General features: G+C 40.2%; 1 protein-coding gene across 10 annotated transcripts in view; it reads right to left on the bottom strand.

Annotated features, from left to right (window-relative positions):
• The window catches only part of LOC121907944 (discs large homolog 1-like protein), a 139,508-nt gene that overhangs the window by 113,017 nt on the left and 6,255 nt on the right, over window positions 1–20,236 (bottom strand). For all 10 annotated transcript variants that reach the window (XM_042427519.1, XM_042427520.1, XM_042427525.1 and 7 more), the window contains exon 3: window positions 2,696–2,859. In XM_042427519.1, the coding sequence (XP_042283453.1) occupies window positions 2,696–2,859 (164 nt within the window). The remainder of the gene's footprint in view (window positions 1–2,695; window positions 2,860–20,236) is intronic.

The raw sequence follows: 20,236 nt of genomic DNA, 5'->3' as shown, positions 1-20,236 counted from the left end.
CAGCGCTCGTCTGAATCAGCTGATATTCATGACTAATGATTCGATTGATCATCTGAAAAAGATTCTTTCTCCCAAAAGGACTTGCTGCCGTCTGCTGCCAGGAAACAGGAAAGTACAGCTTCATCAGCAGAAAAAAATCAACTGGCAGGAAGTTCTCACACTTTTATTAACAGGAGTTACAACATTTAATCAACTTTCTTAGTTTAGACAAACATCTCTCATCTCTGCTGATATTCAGGAGCTCCAGAGGAGTCCTGCAGATATATTTTACTAACACTCGATGAGCTTATTAAACAGATAGAAAACAAATTGTTTTAGATAGGGAAGCACGATATTATCGGCACGTCATCGGTATCGGCCATGTAAGCTCTAAAATGAAATATCAGCATCGGCCCGAAATGAACATTTTCTGCCGATTATGAGAGGCTGATTTGTTGCCTTCTCCTCCGACGCCTGACTGTGTTTCCCTCCACGGACTGTTTGACCCTGACGGTCCCGGCGCCTACTCCGCAGGCTGCACTCCACTCAGCCACCCGTCAGACCTGCTGCTTCTTCCCACTTTAACCTGCGAAGCGTTAGCCAGTTAGCCTCTCAGCTAACGTTAGCCCCGGTTCTGCATGTGGATCCATCCGGAGTGGCGAGCCCCGGTTTGTTATTCAGGTTAAAGGGGGAAGAAGCAGCTGATCTGACGGGCGGCTGAGTGAAGAGCAGCCTGCAGAGGAAACACCGGGACCGTCAGGGTGACACAGTCCACGGAGGAGCCGCTAAGTTCGGCTGCACAGATAGGAAACATCTCGGCTGACAGGATGTATCACTCTGTTTGGAAAAAAAAAAATCTTTTTGGTTTATAACGGCGGTTGGCAACCAGCGTATTAGGTGCATTACCGCCACCTTCTGCTCCAGAGTGTGGACCAGAGATTAAATCCTACACATTAATCCTGTCTGTCTAATAAACTCAATGAAAACTCTGCTGCTGCTCCCACTTGGCAGGTTCATTAAAGTTTTAACGCTGAGCTCCTGAACTCCAGTCTTCCTCAGTTCTTCCTTCATATATTGTCTTTCTTGATCATACTTAGTACAATCTATGCTTGAACGCATTATAGTCTCCTCAGCCAGCTGGAAAAAATATGTGTATATATCGGCATCGGCCACAATGAGTTGGAAATATCAGCATATCGGATATCGGCAAAAAATCCAGTATCGTGCATCGCTAGTTTTAGAGACTGACTTGATATATTTTCAGTAAAAATCTGGTTGACTCGTCTGTTCCAGCGTTACGTCCTTTAACAGACAGAATTCAGTTTTTGACTCGTGTATTTTCACAGAAGTTGTTCATCGGAATAAAATATTAAAATATTAGAAACAAGGACCTCGTTCCCGTCTGGTCTTATCATGTGATCTGTATCTGGATACACAAAAACACACAAACTGCACATTTGGGCCACAATCTTGTCAGAAATGTGATATTTCTACTTCAAACCATGAACATACATGAGGTGGACAAAATATTAGGAACACTTTTCAATATCACATCCTCAGTTGAACACATCATGTGATTCTATGTCAAGAGTGTGACTAAATCGTCATATCTGGTAGTTATTTAGTCTTTTTAGTCAGCTAAATAGCTAAGCTAGCATTTAGCAAAGAGTGGAAAGGCTCCAGAATCTGTGGCTGTTACAAGTGATGTGGCTTTCTACTCTTTTCTGCCTTTTAAACAATATTTCATCTACAGTTTTTCCACATTACCTGATCTAATTAAGAAAGATTTGAATACTGTATTATAATCTAACAGCTAGAAATTATGTGTATAACTAAAAAAATTACAAAGGATCTTCTTTACTTTTTGTGTTTTTATTTAATGAAAATCTCACTTGAACATAATATTAGTAATCATAACATCATGTGACCGGTGTTATAGTAGCCTGTAGTGGTTCATTCACACCATGATGATTTTTTTGTGTTTTCTGAGAAACCTGAAAAAATGACTTGTGCCGTTATTTTAGGAAGCTGACGATATAACGCGCTCCAGTACACCAACATCATGATGTCAACAGAAACTGGAAACATATGAGCTTCATAAAAGTAGAATTTATAGCAGAGCTGTTGTGTTGTATTACATTAGATTCCTACTAAAGTGCTCGCTGAGTGTAGTAACGTTAGCCATGTTAGCACAGCTGCTGTAAGCTAACCACGCTGTCATGTGACCCTTTCCTTCATCTCTTCCTTTAACCTGAGATGTTCATCACATACTGAGCTTTGATGAGGTTTCTAATTAACTGCAGGTGTAAATGCGGTCAGATGTCATCAGATACAGATCACACGTTAACACCAGGGGGGTGTTAACCAGTACTCCCACTGACCCTCCACGGCCTCCCAGCTCCTTCATCAGCAGTTTTACAGCCGGACTGATATCAAAAGCAGTGAGTCAGTCAGCATGTTGAAATGTTTTGTGGTTTATATTTAGTAGTTTCTATTTTTACTGAGGGCTGTTTTCTGTTTCCAAGATACGCAACATTAAAGAGAGCAGACCAGTTTAGACGCAAGAAAAACATCACATCACTTCCAACACTGCAGTTCTGTTCAGACTGAGTGTTTACATCCTGTCCTGCGGCGGTCACCGACCCGCGACCAGCCACCGCCGCCAATTAAACCTGATGACATCATAACCACAGCAGGAAATTAAAGCTGTTCTTACCTCGATGCTGGTGCTAAGGCTGGGCAGAGTGTCCGAGGTCACCGTTGTGCTTTGAAGGCTGGAGAAGTCCCACAGGTTGACGGGCGTCATGGGGTCCGCCCCCTTGGAAGACTCCGCCCATCTCTGACTGTCCAATAAGGTCACTTCGTAAAATTCCTGGATATCTGAGGCGAGAAAAAGACATATAGAAAATATACATTACAGCAGCTTTAAGAACATAATCTAAAGGATCCTGTTTTTCTGTTGGATCCAAACCAACAATGAACTGATCTAACAAAGCCTGATAGATCTGGTTCCTCTGCTGTAGACCTCCACAGACTCAGACTGTATAACATTACTGAGGAGCAGGACGGGTCCTCACATCCTACCTACATCTATATATGCTGGAAACGTCTGAAGACTTTTGGAAAGAAGTGAAAGTCAAAATAATTCATATAATTGGATACAACTCAGTAATGTCACCTATTCACTGTATATTAGCAGCTGGTGTGTGACGGTACTAAAAATAGATATAATGCTAAACTGATCAGGATATTGATGATATGATTCTTAAACACTGGATGTCTGAGGTCAGTCCCACATCGGAGGACTGGTACAGTGGACGTATTGAAACAATATGAGTGGATTTACTGAGATCCTGCAACCTGTTGATGTGACGGATCCACCAGTGAAGGGACAGAGACTGGACCAGGTGCCATGTGCATGACATGTGTTACCTGGAGGCTAGCATGCCTGGTTTGTGTGAGTGTAGAGTCTATGTTATTGTAACTCCTGCTGAATTCTTTCTTTCTGTTTCTATTTGTTCGATTGCTTTGTACGGATAATTTGGTTCCGTCAAATATGGATGTTAGTCCATAAATGTGACAGAACTGCAAATAAGAAGATTTATATATTTTAAAAAATGTATTTAAACATGTAGTATTGTGTGTGTATCAAAGCCTGATATATCTTATTAAAACACGTCAGTGAACCACACCGCTGCACTGGGTCACATGTTCCTTCATCATGTTTAGAAACGGCTCCAAAGACTAATAACAGTGATCATGTTTTCAGTCTCCAGAGAGTAGTTCTGTGTAAGGCAGACAATCTGGAGTCATCACAAGGAGGACGTAGAGGTAACTTTACAAACGAAGCGTTCAGAGCAAATATAAATAACAGAAAACCACAAACAGCAAGATATGTCCTTTTTCAACATGTTGTCTTATTGAGATCATGATTCCAAAGAGAGATTTGTGTTAAAGAATGTTTATAGCTTCACTAGCTTGTTGTGCTACATATCACAACCTCCTAACTTTGTACTACAGTATAAATTTCTCAAAGAGCTTTGCTGCGTCTCAAATCTCTGAACATTATGAGTGCATAAGTGCGTTCACACTGAGAAGTATGGAAAATGTGAGTACCCAGATAGTACACTCAAAACGGTCAAAAAGTTGAGTGTGGAACTATGGACACTTCTCGCCCTCAATGGTCGCCATCTTGGCTACGTAGCAGAGGGGGAGGGACCACTTTTCAAACTGGAAATGGCGGCCGGGTACGTTGTAACTACGGTGAACATCGCCACGTTATACAAATGTAAGTTATACATGTGTTTTTTAGCACTAAGCACCACTATACTGTTGTCAGATATAAGCCATCAGTATGTTTTTTGGGTTAATTTAGCAGTCTGTAATGATTTGGTAGCGCGAACGATAACGCAAACGCTAATGCTAGCTAATGCTAATTTGTGATCGTCATTTCCAGTAAGTGCACAACGGCTGCATTTGATTTGAGACAACACTACCCTGTAGAAATTTGCGCACTACACCAGTAAGTACATGGTGTACACAGTGTACTACATGAAAGTGTACTAACTGAAGTATGTGATTTGAGACACAGTCCAGAAGTTGTGATATGTAGCACAACAAGCTAGTGAAGCTGTAAACAGAACCGTGTTCCTGCACATGCTCAGTAGCGTCTGCCGTACACAGAACTACTCTCTGGAGACTGAAAACATGATGCTGTTATTAGTCTTTGGAGACGTTTCTGAACAAACTAACATGACCAAACTCTTCATGATGAAGGAACATGTGACCCAGTGCAGCGGTGTGACTCACTGACGTGTTTTTAATAATAATAATAATAAGATATATCAGGCTTTGATACACACACAATACTTGTTAGTAGTTTAACTCCCAAATATCAATATCAGTATTGGCCTCAAATATCCAGAATCAGTCAGTTATAATGATGCTGAGTTTTTGGTCATTTGTGTTATTAAACTGCTGTGAGAACATCAGATTTCCCTCCACAGAAGATAAATTAAGAGATATTTCATTGATTGATTAGCTGATACTACCAGCTCCTGCTGCAGCTCAGTCAGTCTATATTATAAAAAGCCTGCAGCTGAACGATCAACATCCAACATGTTATTTTATTTTTGGACGCAACAATTCTGAAGAGGGCTTCCAGAGAGCAAAGAGCTAAAATAACCGAGGCTTTCTTTGGCTCGACGGACAGCTGACCACCAGCCGGCACAGATGTTTTCTCATAAACCATCAGATCACCACTTCAACAGCTCCGCAGTGCTGATCACTGCAGCTACCAGGCTTTAAAAGACAGGCTCACAATCCTTCAAGTGTGTCTTAAAACAACAGTCAGGAGCCCAAATGAACATGAAACCTGTTTTTCTTGCTGTAATCATTCCTCCTGTTCATACTGACCATTAGAAGATCCCTTCATAATGACCTTACAATGGAAGTGATGGAGGACAAAATCCACAGTCCATCTAACTCAGACTGCTGAAGCTGAATAGAAGCTTCACACAGACTTTAAATGACTGTGTGGACACACTGTGACTGTGGATTTTTAGCCTCCATCACTTACACTGAAAGCACATTTGAAGGATCTTTTAATTATAGTTCAAACGATATACCGCTCAGCTGATTTTATCAGCCGATATTGGCCGATCACATTCAGGTCGGTATCAGATCGTTATCAGCATGTATGTTGTCCGAAATGCACCAATATTTAGTTTTTTTTTTAAAGTTATATAGGCAGCATTTCATTCACAGTTTAACTGCACTGATGTTATTTTGGACAATAAAGTTTATTGTTAAACTGTAAAATATCCTCCATTACATCTCTGTGTTTGATATTTGAGGGATCATCTCAAAAAAATGTGTTTATATATATATATATAAACATACATACATATATATATATGCATATGTATATATACATATACACACACACAGAGAGAGAGAGAGAGAGAGAGAGAGAGAGAGAGAGAGAGAGAACAATATTGGCCAATATATTTACTCCCTAATATCAGTATCGGCCTCTAAAGTCCAGTATCGTTCAGGCTGTACTTGTAATATCCAGTATGAACAGGAGGAATGACTCTTTCACTGCTCATATGGACACCTGACTGCTGGTTTAACACACTGGGAACACTGGGAACTGGTCATTTAACAGCACAGAGTAACAACATAAAACCACCCAATCATTAAAGAAAGATGAGGATAAAGCCATCAGTTCAGCTTGTGTATAAATAAGGATGATGCTGTGATGTTTCTGGAGTCAGAGGAGAGAAACTCTTCAGTAACTTGTTGTCCATTACAAGGAGGACTTCCTTCCTTCCTTCCTTCCTTCCTTCCTTCAGCTCTGCTCTCATACAGTCGAAGCCCAACATGCCTCAGTGACGGCGCAGCAGTGCCACGTGGAGCTGCTGCAGTAATTCCACTTCAGACTCTTTCTGACTGCACACAATCAAAAATACATCCAAATCCCTCAACCGGCTCAGACACACAGCTGACATTTCAGCACGACAAAGATGCATCAGCTCAAACACTCGTATTTATATCACAGCTGACAGCCGCTGCAAGACAATCTCTCTGTTACCAGAAAGAACAGGAAGCTAAATCACTGAAAATAAAGGCCCAAAACAAAGATTTTCATGTTATGTAATACCTTTTGATGACTGAAAATAGCTCCAATGTCGTACTGAAGCTGCTGTAAGAACTAAAAATACTCTCAAAGGTTCCTTCTTCACTTCCACACCCTCCTCATCGTTTGTCTTCTACTTTTATTACAGGACAGGTTCAGGTTTTAAGTCTGTATTAAAACAACTCTCACAGGCCGATGTTTACACTGAAACAGGTTTTACTATCTGTTGTGTTTCGTCCTGTTCTCACCGTCCAATAACGGATCCTAACGAGGACAAAATCAACACCATATGTAAATATATATTATTTATATTCCAACGATGCTTCAAACTATCAGTAAATGTTGAGTCTGACAATCTAAAACATCTCTCTTTGGGAGATTTATCTTACTTTGTACTTTAAATGTGTTTTGGGTTTTGTTTTTTTATGATTCTTTAACTTATGTAAAGAGTCTATGAGTACCTTGCAAAGTGCTTTATAAATAAAATGTATTATTATTATTAAAGGTATAATATGTAATTATTCCACATTAAAATGTGTAAAAACAACTAGACCTATGTTATATATGTTGTTGAGTTGTGTTCTTACATTATCCCAAATGTTTCCAACAATGTTCAAACTCAGAGAAATCTGTAATTTAATCAAAGTAACGGACCGTTTCATTTGGTCGCCTGTCGATGGCGTCATACCTCCTCTACCAAAGAGTAAACACGCACCAGATGCATACGGCGGCGCTGTGTTTGTCCGCTACAATGGCGTCTACCAAAGAGTAACTTACACACATACAAGATAATACATCGGCGTTGTGGTTGTTCCACACAAACTGTTATAAATTGACTTTTATTCAGTTTTAAGACACATTTTCATGATAAATTTAGGTGGTTTTTAACTATATCTTTTAGCCGGAAGAAGGATTTTAGTCATTGGACGTCTGGATCTTAAATTATCAGAGAAATAAACCAAACAAGTGTTATTTAACAACGAAGACAACGACTCCCATGATCCCTTGCTGCTTCACACCGTCATCACACTCCGTCTTTTGTTGTTGTTTTGATTGAGACGCCTAGCGGCTGAAATTACATACTGTGTGTTTAAATCAGCTCCTCTGATGAGCGACGGTGTTTGGATCTATGTGATGCTTTGTAATTGTTGAGTTTGTCCTTTAAAGGCTTTTCTGATAATCGTAGAGTTGCAGTTTATGATCTGACTGGTAGAAAACTTTTTTTTTTAACTATAATTGAACATAATTTCAACATCTAAGGTTTCAAAGAAGTTCAGTGAAGTCTCCTCCACTAAAAATCACTTTTCTCTTCTTCGTCTCTGTGCAGAGTTTCTCTGAGCTCATTAAAAATCTGATTTGAACACGTGAGCCAATCGTGGACCAGTATGAAACTTACTTGAAGCCTCCAGTGAACAAACACCGATGATGAACTTTACAGTGAAGGAGGAAACATCTGGTGTCCTTCTGAGGTTAATATATTAACATATTTATAGATAATAAGGAGGAGGAGGAGGAGGAGATGCCATTTGAATGATTTTATAGTGATAATTATACGTTTTTCTGGAAAAAAAAACCCATCAGACACACATTATTGTTCCAAGCTGAGTGTTTTTATATGTTTTAATACATGTCAGGAGGGGATCTTTAACTGGTTTGTATTTTTAAGATTGAGCACAATTTTATAATTATTTTCATCATCAATTTATCTGTCAATCATTGTCTCGATTAATCGATTAGTTGTTTGGTCCAAAAAATGTCAGAAAATGGTGAAAAAAGTGGATCAGTGTTAAAGATGACGTCCTCAAATGTCTCGTTTTGTCCAAAACTCAAAGATGTTCAGTTTACTGTCACAGAAACTAAAGAAACCAGAAAACATTCACATTTAAGAAAACCATTCAAAATGATTAATCATCTATCAAAACAGCTGGCGATTAGTTTACTGTCCATCAGTTGTTCCAGTTCTATTCTACAGTTTATCTGAAATTAATCTACGACTTCAACAGTCTGAATTAATCAAGTTAAGAGTCTCTGCAGACACACAGACTGGAAGCACAGCAGCAGGTCTGGAGAAAGTCAAACTGGTTTATATGGAGCTGAAGGTCATTCTGGGTCAACAGGACTCTGGGGTTTAACTGGGAGGTGATGAGGACTCTTCTAACTGGAAACAAAAAGACCAGAACCCTTAGTGAACGTTTTCTCTGATTCTGTAGTTGTATTGAACATTAATTACCAATTGATCAAATGATAAAAACTTCAGAACAAATCTGTCTGTACGAGTACTTTTTATACAAGTTATCAGTCAAGTTTAGCATTAATTTTAAACTTTATTTGAATTTATTCTGTCAATCATTTAACATGTTTGTCAAGTAACTTTCTGCAGGTTAAATTTCCTCAAACGAGTGTTTGTGCTTTTGTTTCATGTCTGTAGCAGATACTCTAGAAGATACTCGGCACCAGAAGCTTTTAAAAGCAGCAGGTATGTGGACAAAAAGGTGATATTTGTTAACAAAAACATGAATGGAACATGAGGCAAAAATTAACCCCAAAATAACTCTCGTCCCTCCTGACCGCTGGCTCCATTTCAGTGCGCCGCAACACGTAACAGCGAAGGGCGGGAAAACGTTTTAAATGGAGAGTAACCAGTCAGCCACACGTCTGCAGGACAAAAGACACGGTGGCTTTACTAGCTGACCAATAACTGCCAGCATGGACAGTAATGTTCACAATATCTCCCTTGACTTGACTTGACTTGACTTGAATCTGGCGGCGGATCCGGTGGATCTGCCTTTACATCCTCAGTGTGACGGCAATTTTCATTTTTCAATGTCCTTTGTCTTTTCCTGTTTTTCCAGTTTGCCATGAATACACCGGTAGGTCTGGTTAGGAGTGATCTTACAGTCCGTTGGCTGCCGTTTAACTTTGTTGTTTTATTGAAGTCTTGGTACATGTCACCGGGTTTCTGTCCCGCCGGCTGTAGTGTGCGTCTGTCACCTATGAACCTACATATACAACCCTGTGCATCAAATGACCGCCACCCAGTGTCCAAAATAATACTGCATCAGTCTCATCTAACTGGAACCTACCACCTGCTCAGGTAATAACGGGGCTGAGCATAAACAGGTCATACTACCACAACTAAACCCTGTAAACAAACATAAACCAATCACATCAACCAATGTCTTCAACTATTTTAAAAAACCTCACCGACAAATTAACAGAAACATTTGAAAATAATGATTTAACTCATGTTGGGGGGGTAGAGCCTCGTGAAAAGGGACTGGAGCCTTTTCACAATATCACTAAACTGGACAAAAAGCTTCTTCTTCAAGACCAACTAAACCAGTGAAGATCTGGAAACCGTCTCCATCTCGCAGCGTGAAGGAGCGGGTCGGTTAGTCTGAGTGTCCTCAGGGGACGAACCTTAAACACAGCAGCGTATTGATGTCCCATAAAAAGAAAAAAGGGGGACGTCTGTGGGATTGTCTGGGAGACTGTTGGAGATGGTTTTCCAGTGAAACCAGTGAGCCGTTTTCCAGAGTTAGAGGTTTATTTTTGAAAGCAGCGGCTGCAGTTTTACACTGACTGAACACGCTTCTTCATCCTGGAACCACAACAGAACTTCTACTGTTTTATATTCTCCCTCCACAGACTTAATTGGCTCATTTATGTCTTTTTTTTTAAGCAAAACATTCTGTTTTCAGGTCCTGAAAAATATGAGGATTTGTTGCTTTTCTTTCTCCTATATGACAGTAAATTGAACATCTTTGGATATTTGGACTGTTGGTTGGATAAAACAAGCGATCTGTATGTAAGACAATATTCCATCCTGGAAATTAAATAATAATTTTTCTGCTACGGAGGACATAAATTCCAGGGTTCCCGCCAAAAAAAGTTGTTAGGACCAGCGGTCATTTTGGCGTCCACATTCATCAACTAAAAAAAAAAAAGTCTAACTTGTAAAATCCTGAGCCTGTTATCAATGTTTAGCGGGACAATGCACAGAGCAGCAGAGTGAGACGTCTGTCCTCCCTCCTGCTCTCTGCTGTAAACACGCGGAGCTGTTAACGAGCAGCAGCTGCTCTCATGTCTGTCCGGGTCTCTGTGCTCGTTATCAGCAGAGAGAAGCAAGACAGCAAGCATGTGTTCACCGACTAATAGCCTCAACTGTACACACGCTGCACCGTTCACAGCTATACTGTTGAACTTCATAGTCTCTGCAGCCTCATCGTCACACACACACATTTTAAACATGCACTGAACTAATCCATAAAAGGAGCTACACTACTAGAAAACATCTTAAAATACTTTTTTTTTCCAGTTTCCCCCGATGCTCAGGCCCAGCGGGGGGGTTAACTCAGGCCCGACTGCGATACGCTGGCGGAAACTCTGAATTCATGTGAAAACATGTCCAAAACATGTCCAAAACATCCTCTGACGTCTTGAGATGTGGGATTTACGTTCTGCTTTAATGGTTTAATGCATTTTACAAGGATGAGGATTCTGTTCTCCTCGGATAAAGAGTATCTCAGGTGTGTGAAAGTGTGAAAAACAGCTTGAAATACAAAACAATTCACAGATTTATAGAGAAAATAGTGTGCAGATGAAGTAAAAAAGCTCACTTTAGGAGCTAAGAAAAGATTTGTTTTAAATCGACAGAAAATGAATCAGCGATGATGTCGATCGTTAACGTTTTTAAAAGGGAAAATGTTAATTGTTCCGTCTCCAGTTTCTTCCAGCGTCTCACATTTTCTGCTTCTCTCTGTTTCTTCACATCTTTATAAACTGAACGTCTTTGTGTTCGGGACGGCTGGTCGTTGGTTTTTCAGTGAAGCACAATGGTTTCCTTTAGTTCATTTTCAGCTCCCAGAAATGTAATTAAAGTTAGCTGACAGATAGTTTCTAAAGAGAGCTGTCCTCTCTGTGACTGATCATATTAACCAGTTAAGTCTGCCGACACAAGAGCTTCTGTTGTACAGGCTAATAAAAGACACACCTATTCAGACCGCTGTCGCCGTCTGTGAGGAAAACACACAACATCCAAGTGACATTATATGACAAGCTAATCACACCTACGGTGAGCAAAGGTCACGACGCACATCGAACACTGTTTAACACCGAAAATTAGAACAAGAACAAGACGAACACACACTGCTCTTCCTCACATGTGACTTTAAACTAAAAACAAACAAAAAGTCTTTTTTAAGTGTTAATAAGCTCCGTCCAAACAGAAACGTGACGAAGCAAGATGGCACACGATTAATCTGTAGCTGTTTGAAGAGAACCGCAGCTTCTGACATCACGTTCGCTCCAACGACATCTCTACATCCGACTTCCAGATGATTCCTGATGTTTGGAAGTTCAGTACAAAGAGAAGCTTTTCATCCAGCTGAGGAAGCACAAAGACAGTCGTTGGTATTTAAGTGGAAATTGTCTCTTTACGGTTTCTAATTACAGAGTCACTCAGCTGGAATTCTGCTTAAAATTAGAAAAAATGTAATTTAACACTCAACTGGTATTCACTTCAACAGACTGATTAATCAACTCTAATTGCATCTATCAGCTGATCAACAGAAAAACTGCTCTGACTCATCTTTTTTAGTAATTAGTTCATTTCAGCTTCTCAAAAGGTGAAGATTTTATGCTTTTCTTTGTCATACATGACAGTAAAGTGACAAAATGAGACATTTAAAAAAGGCTAGGAAGTATTTTTTCTCCATTTTCTGATATTTTACAGACAAAACAATCAATTAATCGTCATTTTTCTAACAACAATGAAAACATTCTCTGTTTTCAGGTCTTGAAAAATGAGGATTAAATGCTTATTTTGGGATTTTGGATGGTTGTTTGGACAAAAACATGCATTTTTTTCACAATTTCTTGCCATTTTTTGACATTATAGACGACAGAATGAATCAATTAAATAAAGAAAATTGTTTGCAGATGACCTGATGATGTAATTAATCGTTAGCAGCTCGGCTAGCGGCCACCGGACAGCTGATTCTTAGATGTGAAACTGCTTCATTCAGTTGTTTTAATCACCAGATCTGTTTGTTTAGGAGACGTCTGCGGATAATTCAGCTCCTCGTAAAAACCTCCTGACTGACGAACACTGAAGGAATCCTAACGAGGAGGTCGTTTAACGATGAAGACAACAACTCCCAAGATCCCGCACTACTTCACAACGTCTTCAAACTCCTTCTTTTGTTACTGTTTTGATTGAGAGACTCCCAGAGCAGAAATTACATATTTAAACACTCTAAACGATTTATCACTTAATCAAAATAATCCTTATTTGCAGCTCTCGACCCTTCAAACGTCCGGCTGCCAAAACCCGCAGACAAGCTGCAATTAGCCGAATGACATCCAAATCTTTTTTCGTGCCGAAAACTGATTTATTAAACTGAAAAGATTCAATAGACGCCATCTGTTTCTCTGAGAGGAATCAGGCCAGCGTGAAGTGAAAGAATGAGAAGAAAAACAGAAAGTGAAGCACGCAGTAAATCAGCAGTGATGGTGGGATTATGGACCGGGGGGCTGGAGGGGGGGGGGGGGGGGTGGGGGGGGGGGGGGGGGGGTAATCGTCGTGTCCACAGAGGGATTACACTGCTCTCGGCCTGCTGCAGACATCTCTTTTTTGGGGGGTTTGGCAGATTGGAAAACTGTGTGGCAGAACTCTACTTTTCATCAGCGGACGCTGGGACGTCAGGGTGAGCGTGACAAACACACCGAGGCAGAGAGAGAGAGAGAGAGAGAGAGAGAGAGAGAGAGAGAGTAGAAACAGAGATGTGCCAGTATAACGTCTCAATCAACCGTCAATACTGTGATTACTGTTGTTTTCAGAGGAAACGTTGAACACAGAGCAGCTCGATTCTGTTCAGCTACGACCAGCCTGTTAGAGCCCAGTACGACTGTCATCATGCTCCGTGTGCATTTACATATTTAACATGTTATTTAACTGTTAAAACTCAGCAGATTAACACTAACTACAAAGTTCAAATCGCTCAATTTCATCAGAAAAAAGTCTGATATTTCCAAAATATGAATGTGTGTTTATAACCTCATAGATGCTGAGCTGCATTTAAAGTCATTTCTGCTCCTAAACTGACAGTGTTTGATGTTATTTCTTATGCAGAGTCCATCAAATCTGCAACACACAGACGGCTGCAGTCTGCTGGTCGATTAGTTGGTCGATTAGTTGGTCGATATGCTCTCGTCTGATTAAATTCTCATTGGTCGAATAATCTCCGTGTTATTTTCATAAGGAGAAAAGTGCCACATCAACAGCTTTCCAGCATTAATCCATTATTTCCTGCGGCGGGAGGGACAGACTAACAAATTACCTGTGAAAACAACGGGGGTGTTTTGAATACACCCCCGTTGTTTTCACAACTTTGAACTCGCCCAACCTGATGGAGCCTGCTGGGTCTAACTGTACTCAACGTTTACTGAACGTTTACTGAATCAGCGTTTCTCCTATAATTATCACAACGAGAACCCCCGCCAGGCCAAAATTAATATTTTTTAATATTTGACAGCGTTTGGGAGTGTCTGAGCAGCGCTGTTCCGGAACGTGAGTCAGTGTTGTTGCCTGGGAAACCACTGGTCGTGCGACTCCGTTAAGGAGTACGTTTGCGTAGCGAGCGGGAAACAGCGAGGGACGGAGAAGTGACGGTGGATGTGAGCGGAGCAGAGGAAAAAGTTAGTAAGTTGTCAGTCTGGCAGTAAATGTACAGCACAGACTACAGTGTGTCAGTTATTAAATGCTAAAAAGTCACGTCTGTTGTTTCCCCAAATGCTGGAAAAGTGAAGGAGGTTAGCTCCAAAGTTAGCAACAATAGGTTAGCATGACTAATCGATTAGTTGAAGATTATGTACGGTTTTAGTCGACCGAGATTTTCTTTGGTTGCCCGGCAACACACAGACGGCTGTTCAGTAAAAACATCCAAGATGATCTTGATGTGAAGTCATTTAACTATATTTTAACACTAATAGTAGCATTTTGATTATTATCATCATGATAATAACGTTTAGCTACGATTAGCATCGCTGTGACAAACATTTATCATCAGACTCATGATGGACAGTTTCAGTGCAGCAGAAACAGACACATGAAGGCTTTATACAACTTTTTACACATATAAACACCTACAAAACACACAGACTGTATCTGTTCAGTGAGGTGGGAATCTTTGGGAATCTTTTTTCAGTTTTTAGCCTCTAACTCCGGTACAGCGTGTCCTCAGTCCACTGAACTGTAGCATGAAACATAACTGGCAGACGGGATGAATGATCTCGATGAAGGTCAGTGTGTGAGCAGCTTTTTCATTTTAAAAAGTTAAGTAGTGATTCATCTGGAGACGTCTTACAGTCTTCTGCCTGTGTGAGAATAATGAAAGTGGTAGTTTACATCACTGGTTAAATGTTGGAGTGTTTGCTGCGCAGTGAGAGGTGAAGGAGGAAACACATGCTGGACAGGAGCAGAGGTGTTCAGGTGAACTTTACTGATTTTCTATATTTTTCTTATCGTCAACAAATCTCATCACGATCTGATCTACTAACAAGTGTTGTGTGTGTATCCAGAGTCGCTGCACCGGGTCACATGTTCCTTCCTACCTGGAGACGCTGGACACTGTAACAGTGATGATATCATAATGCTCGGGCAGTGAGCGCGTGCGGGGAACACGTTACTGTTCACAGAGCTTTTCACTAGCTTGTTGCTACATATCACAACCTCCTGACTTTGTGCTACATCATAAATTTCTCAGAGAGCAGTAAAAAAGTGAGGAGGTCGTGTTATGTAGCCGTAAACAGAAGCAGCTTCAGGTTTGTTCCTGCTGCTCCGCTAACGTTGGTCTGCGGGCGACAGAGCAGAAAGTATTACCAGTATACTTCACCAGGGTGGGAATCTCCCCCCCACACACACATATCTCTGCCTCTGCTGAATTATTTTTATCCCCCTCATAGTGATTTATGCTCCCGCAGACCATCGTATAATATCTAAAATAAAAACAGGCTATTTAAAAAAATAATCCAAGTACTGCAACCTGAGAGCGGTTATTAATGCAAACAGCAATAAAAATCAGAAATGGACCTTCACTGTCAGCAGTCATGTGACAACAGAGGCTACGTGACGATGCAGTAAATGGACCAGAGGTCGCCGCCGAGAGGGGACGACACGCTGCAGACGGGACAGGCAGACGTGTGCTGCAGCCTCTTTATCTTTATGATGAAAGCATGTTGTGATTATTTTAGATTCAATATTGAAGTTTGCTGAACTTAGAGCTCGCAAGAATGACAATAAAGTGTCACGTCTGACCGAGTATCAACGTTTATTTAATTCTGTCATCTTAAATTAACATTTAACCTTTTGTTTTATTGTATATGATCACGTCTCAAGTCATGAAGCTGACATCACATCACAGAGAGATTAAAATATTCATGTTAATGCAGTTGTCAAGTTTAAGCTTCCTCATCATAGATAGATAGATAGATAGATAGATATTATAGGCCGTCTGTGGTTCTGATTCATTTTCATGAGGTAATTGTTTATCATTAAGTTATTTGGATTATTGGATTATGTTTTTTGAAGATGGACTCCTGCGTGCTGCAGACTGTTCAGGTAGTTGAGTTCCACCTGTTTCCTTCAGTCAACGTCACGTTATTAACGACATTTTTAGAAAATCAGTTTATGACATTTATGGATCGATTCAGAATCGTAGAAGATAATAACAGTGATTTTTATGTGATTTTTTTTTCACTCATCACCTGCCGAAGAAGTTCAACTATTTTAATGTCGAGATGTAAAATATTCACCGTCAGGAATAAACTGAAATAGTCAAAAATAAATAGAACTGTAACAATTATAGGGAACTATGTAAGAAACATGAATAAAATATAAACAGTTGAGCTGCAACAATCAATCAACTATTCTGATAATTGATTAATTGATTAATTATCAGCTGCTTTTCTCTCTCATACAGGACAGAAACACAGATGTTGGACTTCAGACTGTTGGTCACAAAACAAGGAAGTAAAAGAATTAAAACGGGCATTTTTTGATATTTTCAACATTTTATAGTCTAAACGGTTCATTGAGACAACGATCATGATGTGAGTTATTGTTTTCATTATCGATTCTTTTAAATCTGGTGTGACGATGACGAGGATGAGGATGAGGAGGAGAGCAGGAAGCAGCAGGCCACCGTGTTCACCCCCCTGATGATCTCCACTCATCTGTTAGTGATGAAGACGCTGAAGGCGGGAACCTCCGCTGGACGTTCGCAGGAAGAAACAGAAAAACCGAAGGAATGGAAGCGTCGGTCGGTGATGAATGAACTGATTTCTGTTGTACGAACAACTCGGCTTGTGTCTGCAGGTATCAGAGATCAATATAAAAGAGTTCAGACACAAGTCAGTCAGTTCATTTTGCAGCAGATTTCTCAAAAACTACGATACAAGTTTCCATGTTTTATCTGCTCTTCTGCAGAAAAATTGCAGGAATTGTGAAAATTACAAGCAAAGGAAACTAGAACCAATAAAGAGTCACATGTGAGGATCTTTGGATAAAAAGCTTCCTGCTGATCACAGAAACAACTTTATTTCATTTAATGTATTCTCTGAACATGAGAACCATAAGGACTCAACGTTCTATAGAAAAGAAAATACTTGAGCTCCATTTATAACCTTTATTAAATAAACTTTCAGCTCAGCATCAGAAACAAATAAAATCATTAAAATAAATCTATTTATATAAAAATGACTCCGCACACTGAGATGACTTTATTCAGAGCGAACGACGTGTTTCGCCTGTAGCTTCTTCTTCGTACTGAGCGAACCTGAAGAAGCTACAGGCGAAACGTGTTGTTCGCTCTTAATAAAAGTCACAGTAAAGTCATCTCAGTGTGCGGCGGTTAATGTTGATTTTCACCGTATATATGTTCCTGCGACCGACCAGCACCTGACTGGAAATACTGGCCGTGCACGAGGAGTTCTGAGTTTGATGTGTTTCAGCTCATGAATTACAGTTCAGCGTCTGAGTCAGACGGCATCTCGTCGTCCGTTTGGTTCGAGGTTTTGGTTCGTAGTTGATTCTGATCCTCGCTGAACGCGCCGCAATGACGTAAGTTTCCACGACAGGATGTGAGACAATCAGTCCGTCTGTTGATTCAGACATTTCATACAGGAAAGTTGCTGTCATTATTTAGCAAAAAGTTTTCTTGAATTTGTGTTAATTACTGCGATGGTGACGCTGCATTTTTCCCCTCCTCCGCGGACGACCGATGGGTGCAGCACGTCAGCGTAAAGCTACGAGAGAAACATCAGCTTTCACTGATCAAATAAAAACATCAGACTGTGCTGCTGAAGGAATAAAATAACTCTAAAATAATCAGATGTCAGATCTAAATGATGATTCCATTAAACAAGTCTGAAACTAAATTAATCTTAATGATATTTTAATGATCAATTAACTATTTTAGTCATTTTTTAAGCAAAAATGCTAAAACTTCAAGCTTTTGAAATGTGTATATTTGCTGTTTTTGTCTTATGTGGATCATTTTGGACTAAACAAGCTATTTAAAGATGTCACCTTGGGTTTCCAGGGTTACTGTGACGGCCATTTTTTTTTCTCCACTATTTATTAACATTTTATAAACGGAACAATCTGGAAATAATGGGCGGATTAATCTATGTGACGACAGTAAATAAACATTAGTCGCAGCCGTAATCGTCACCGTGCATGAAGGAAGCAGCACTGATTCTGATGCAGCTGCTTCCCACATAAAATACATTTGTGTTGTTTTAATGAATGAATGTGTCGTCTGGTCTCTATAGCGATGAAGACGAGGAGACAAAAGGCTCTTTTCTAGACTTGAAACAAGGACGTCGTGGTGACATTCATCCCCCGATAAACCCTCTCTTATTCTTTATTGTTTTAGTCTTTCAGGCTCTAAGAACACTGTGAACATAGTGGAGCATTTAACAGCTGGTGGAGAGTAAAAACAGAGCTAAAAGAGAGTTTGCTAACAAAGATATGTTTGCTAAAAAGTTCAACATATCAACTTAAAAGCTGACGATGTGAAAGGAGAGGTGGGAGAGGTGGGATGCAAATATCGTCACATCGCTGGACGAATGGAAAGACATGAATGTTCTTTATCTTGGATGGGTGGAAGAATATTATACAGTCAAAGTATGATGATACAAAGCGCTGCGGACCACTTCCAGGAGCTTCAGGAGGTGTTATACTTGGGGGATACTGGGCGTAGATTTAACAAGATTTGGGGACAAAGCGATTACCAGACAGTGTTTGAAGAACGAGGTACCTGAGGTCGAGGACTGGGTCGAGGTTATACACGATATATATGGATAGAAATACATAAAACCAATTAGATTAGACTTTATCTGAGATGTACGTCATAGGAACAAAGAGCCCTGAGTTCATATTTCACAGCTACAGATGTTGAAACGTTTCTCTTCTTTTTATTTTATTCTATTTCACAATATCTGCAATATGGATGACATGGATGACATTCAACTGGCCATGAGGTATGGGAGATGTGTATATGTATCCATGTATAATAAACTTTATATGTTATTTTAACCTCCTTTTCCTCCTGATATGTATGAGTAGGCACAGTTATTCTCTATCTGGATCCAAAGTAAAAGACTCATTTAATAATATTGTAATATTGGGAATAGAGAAACCAGTATGTTTAAATGGTAAATAAAAAGCTGATGATGTGTCAGAGTTGGTCACTACTTGTTTACATCAGTAAAGGCAGGATTAAAGTCAATAAATAGACGTTTTAAAGGACCAGAAAAAGATTAGTGTAAGTATCAATTAATCCTTTAATCGATTAAACGTTTGTCTGAGCCCACAGTGTCTCATCCCACCAACAAAAACTCAAAAAGCTTTTGAGAAAGTTGAGATTTTTTTCACCTTTTTGATTGAAAAATGTCAAATAAATCGATAATCAGAAGAGTTTCAGATGAGCTTTCTGTCAATCGACTGATGACCAGTCGACTGATGGTTGCAGCTCGAGACGCTGAGCTTCACTCTCACCAGTCAGACCACTGAAACGCTGCCAGTCAGTCAGTCCTGGGAAGTTCAAACACATCGGACCACATTCCTGCTGCTTGGTGTCCGTTAACCCCGCAGCGCGAAGCGTCTCCGTTGACTCTGGTCCTGTTTAGCTGGCAGCGAGGCGAGGTGACGAGAACACGCCGCCGCCGCCGCCAAAAACACAACCGACACCGACCAGCTGGCTGACCCAGAGCCATTCCCACAGCTCCCAGGTAACATAACTGGTTCTCCTGGTTTTGTTCCACTCACAAAAACATGTCTTTAACCTCGTTGTTCGCTCACACACATGTTGCAACACACACACACACACACACACACACACACACACACACACACACACACACACACACACACGCACACGCACGCACGCACACGCACGGGCTGCAACTACCAATTATTTACATCATCATCTGTGCTTCTTTTTCTCTATTAATTGATCAGTTGTTTGTTCTTTAAAATGTCAGAAAATGGTAAAAAAAAATGGTTTCCTGAAGCCGAAGACGACGTCCTCAAATGTCAAAGAAAAATATCACATT

This window comes from Thunnus maccoyii, chromosome 12 (genome assembly GCF_910596095.1).
Source record: "Thunnus maccoyii chromosome 12, fThuMac1.1, whole genome shotgun sequence".
NCBI lineage: Eukaryota > Metazoa > Chordata > Actinopteri > Scombriformes > Scombridae > Thunnus > Thunnus maccoyii.
This window is presented reverse-complemented; position numbering and strand designations above follow the sequence as displayed.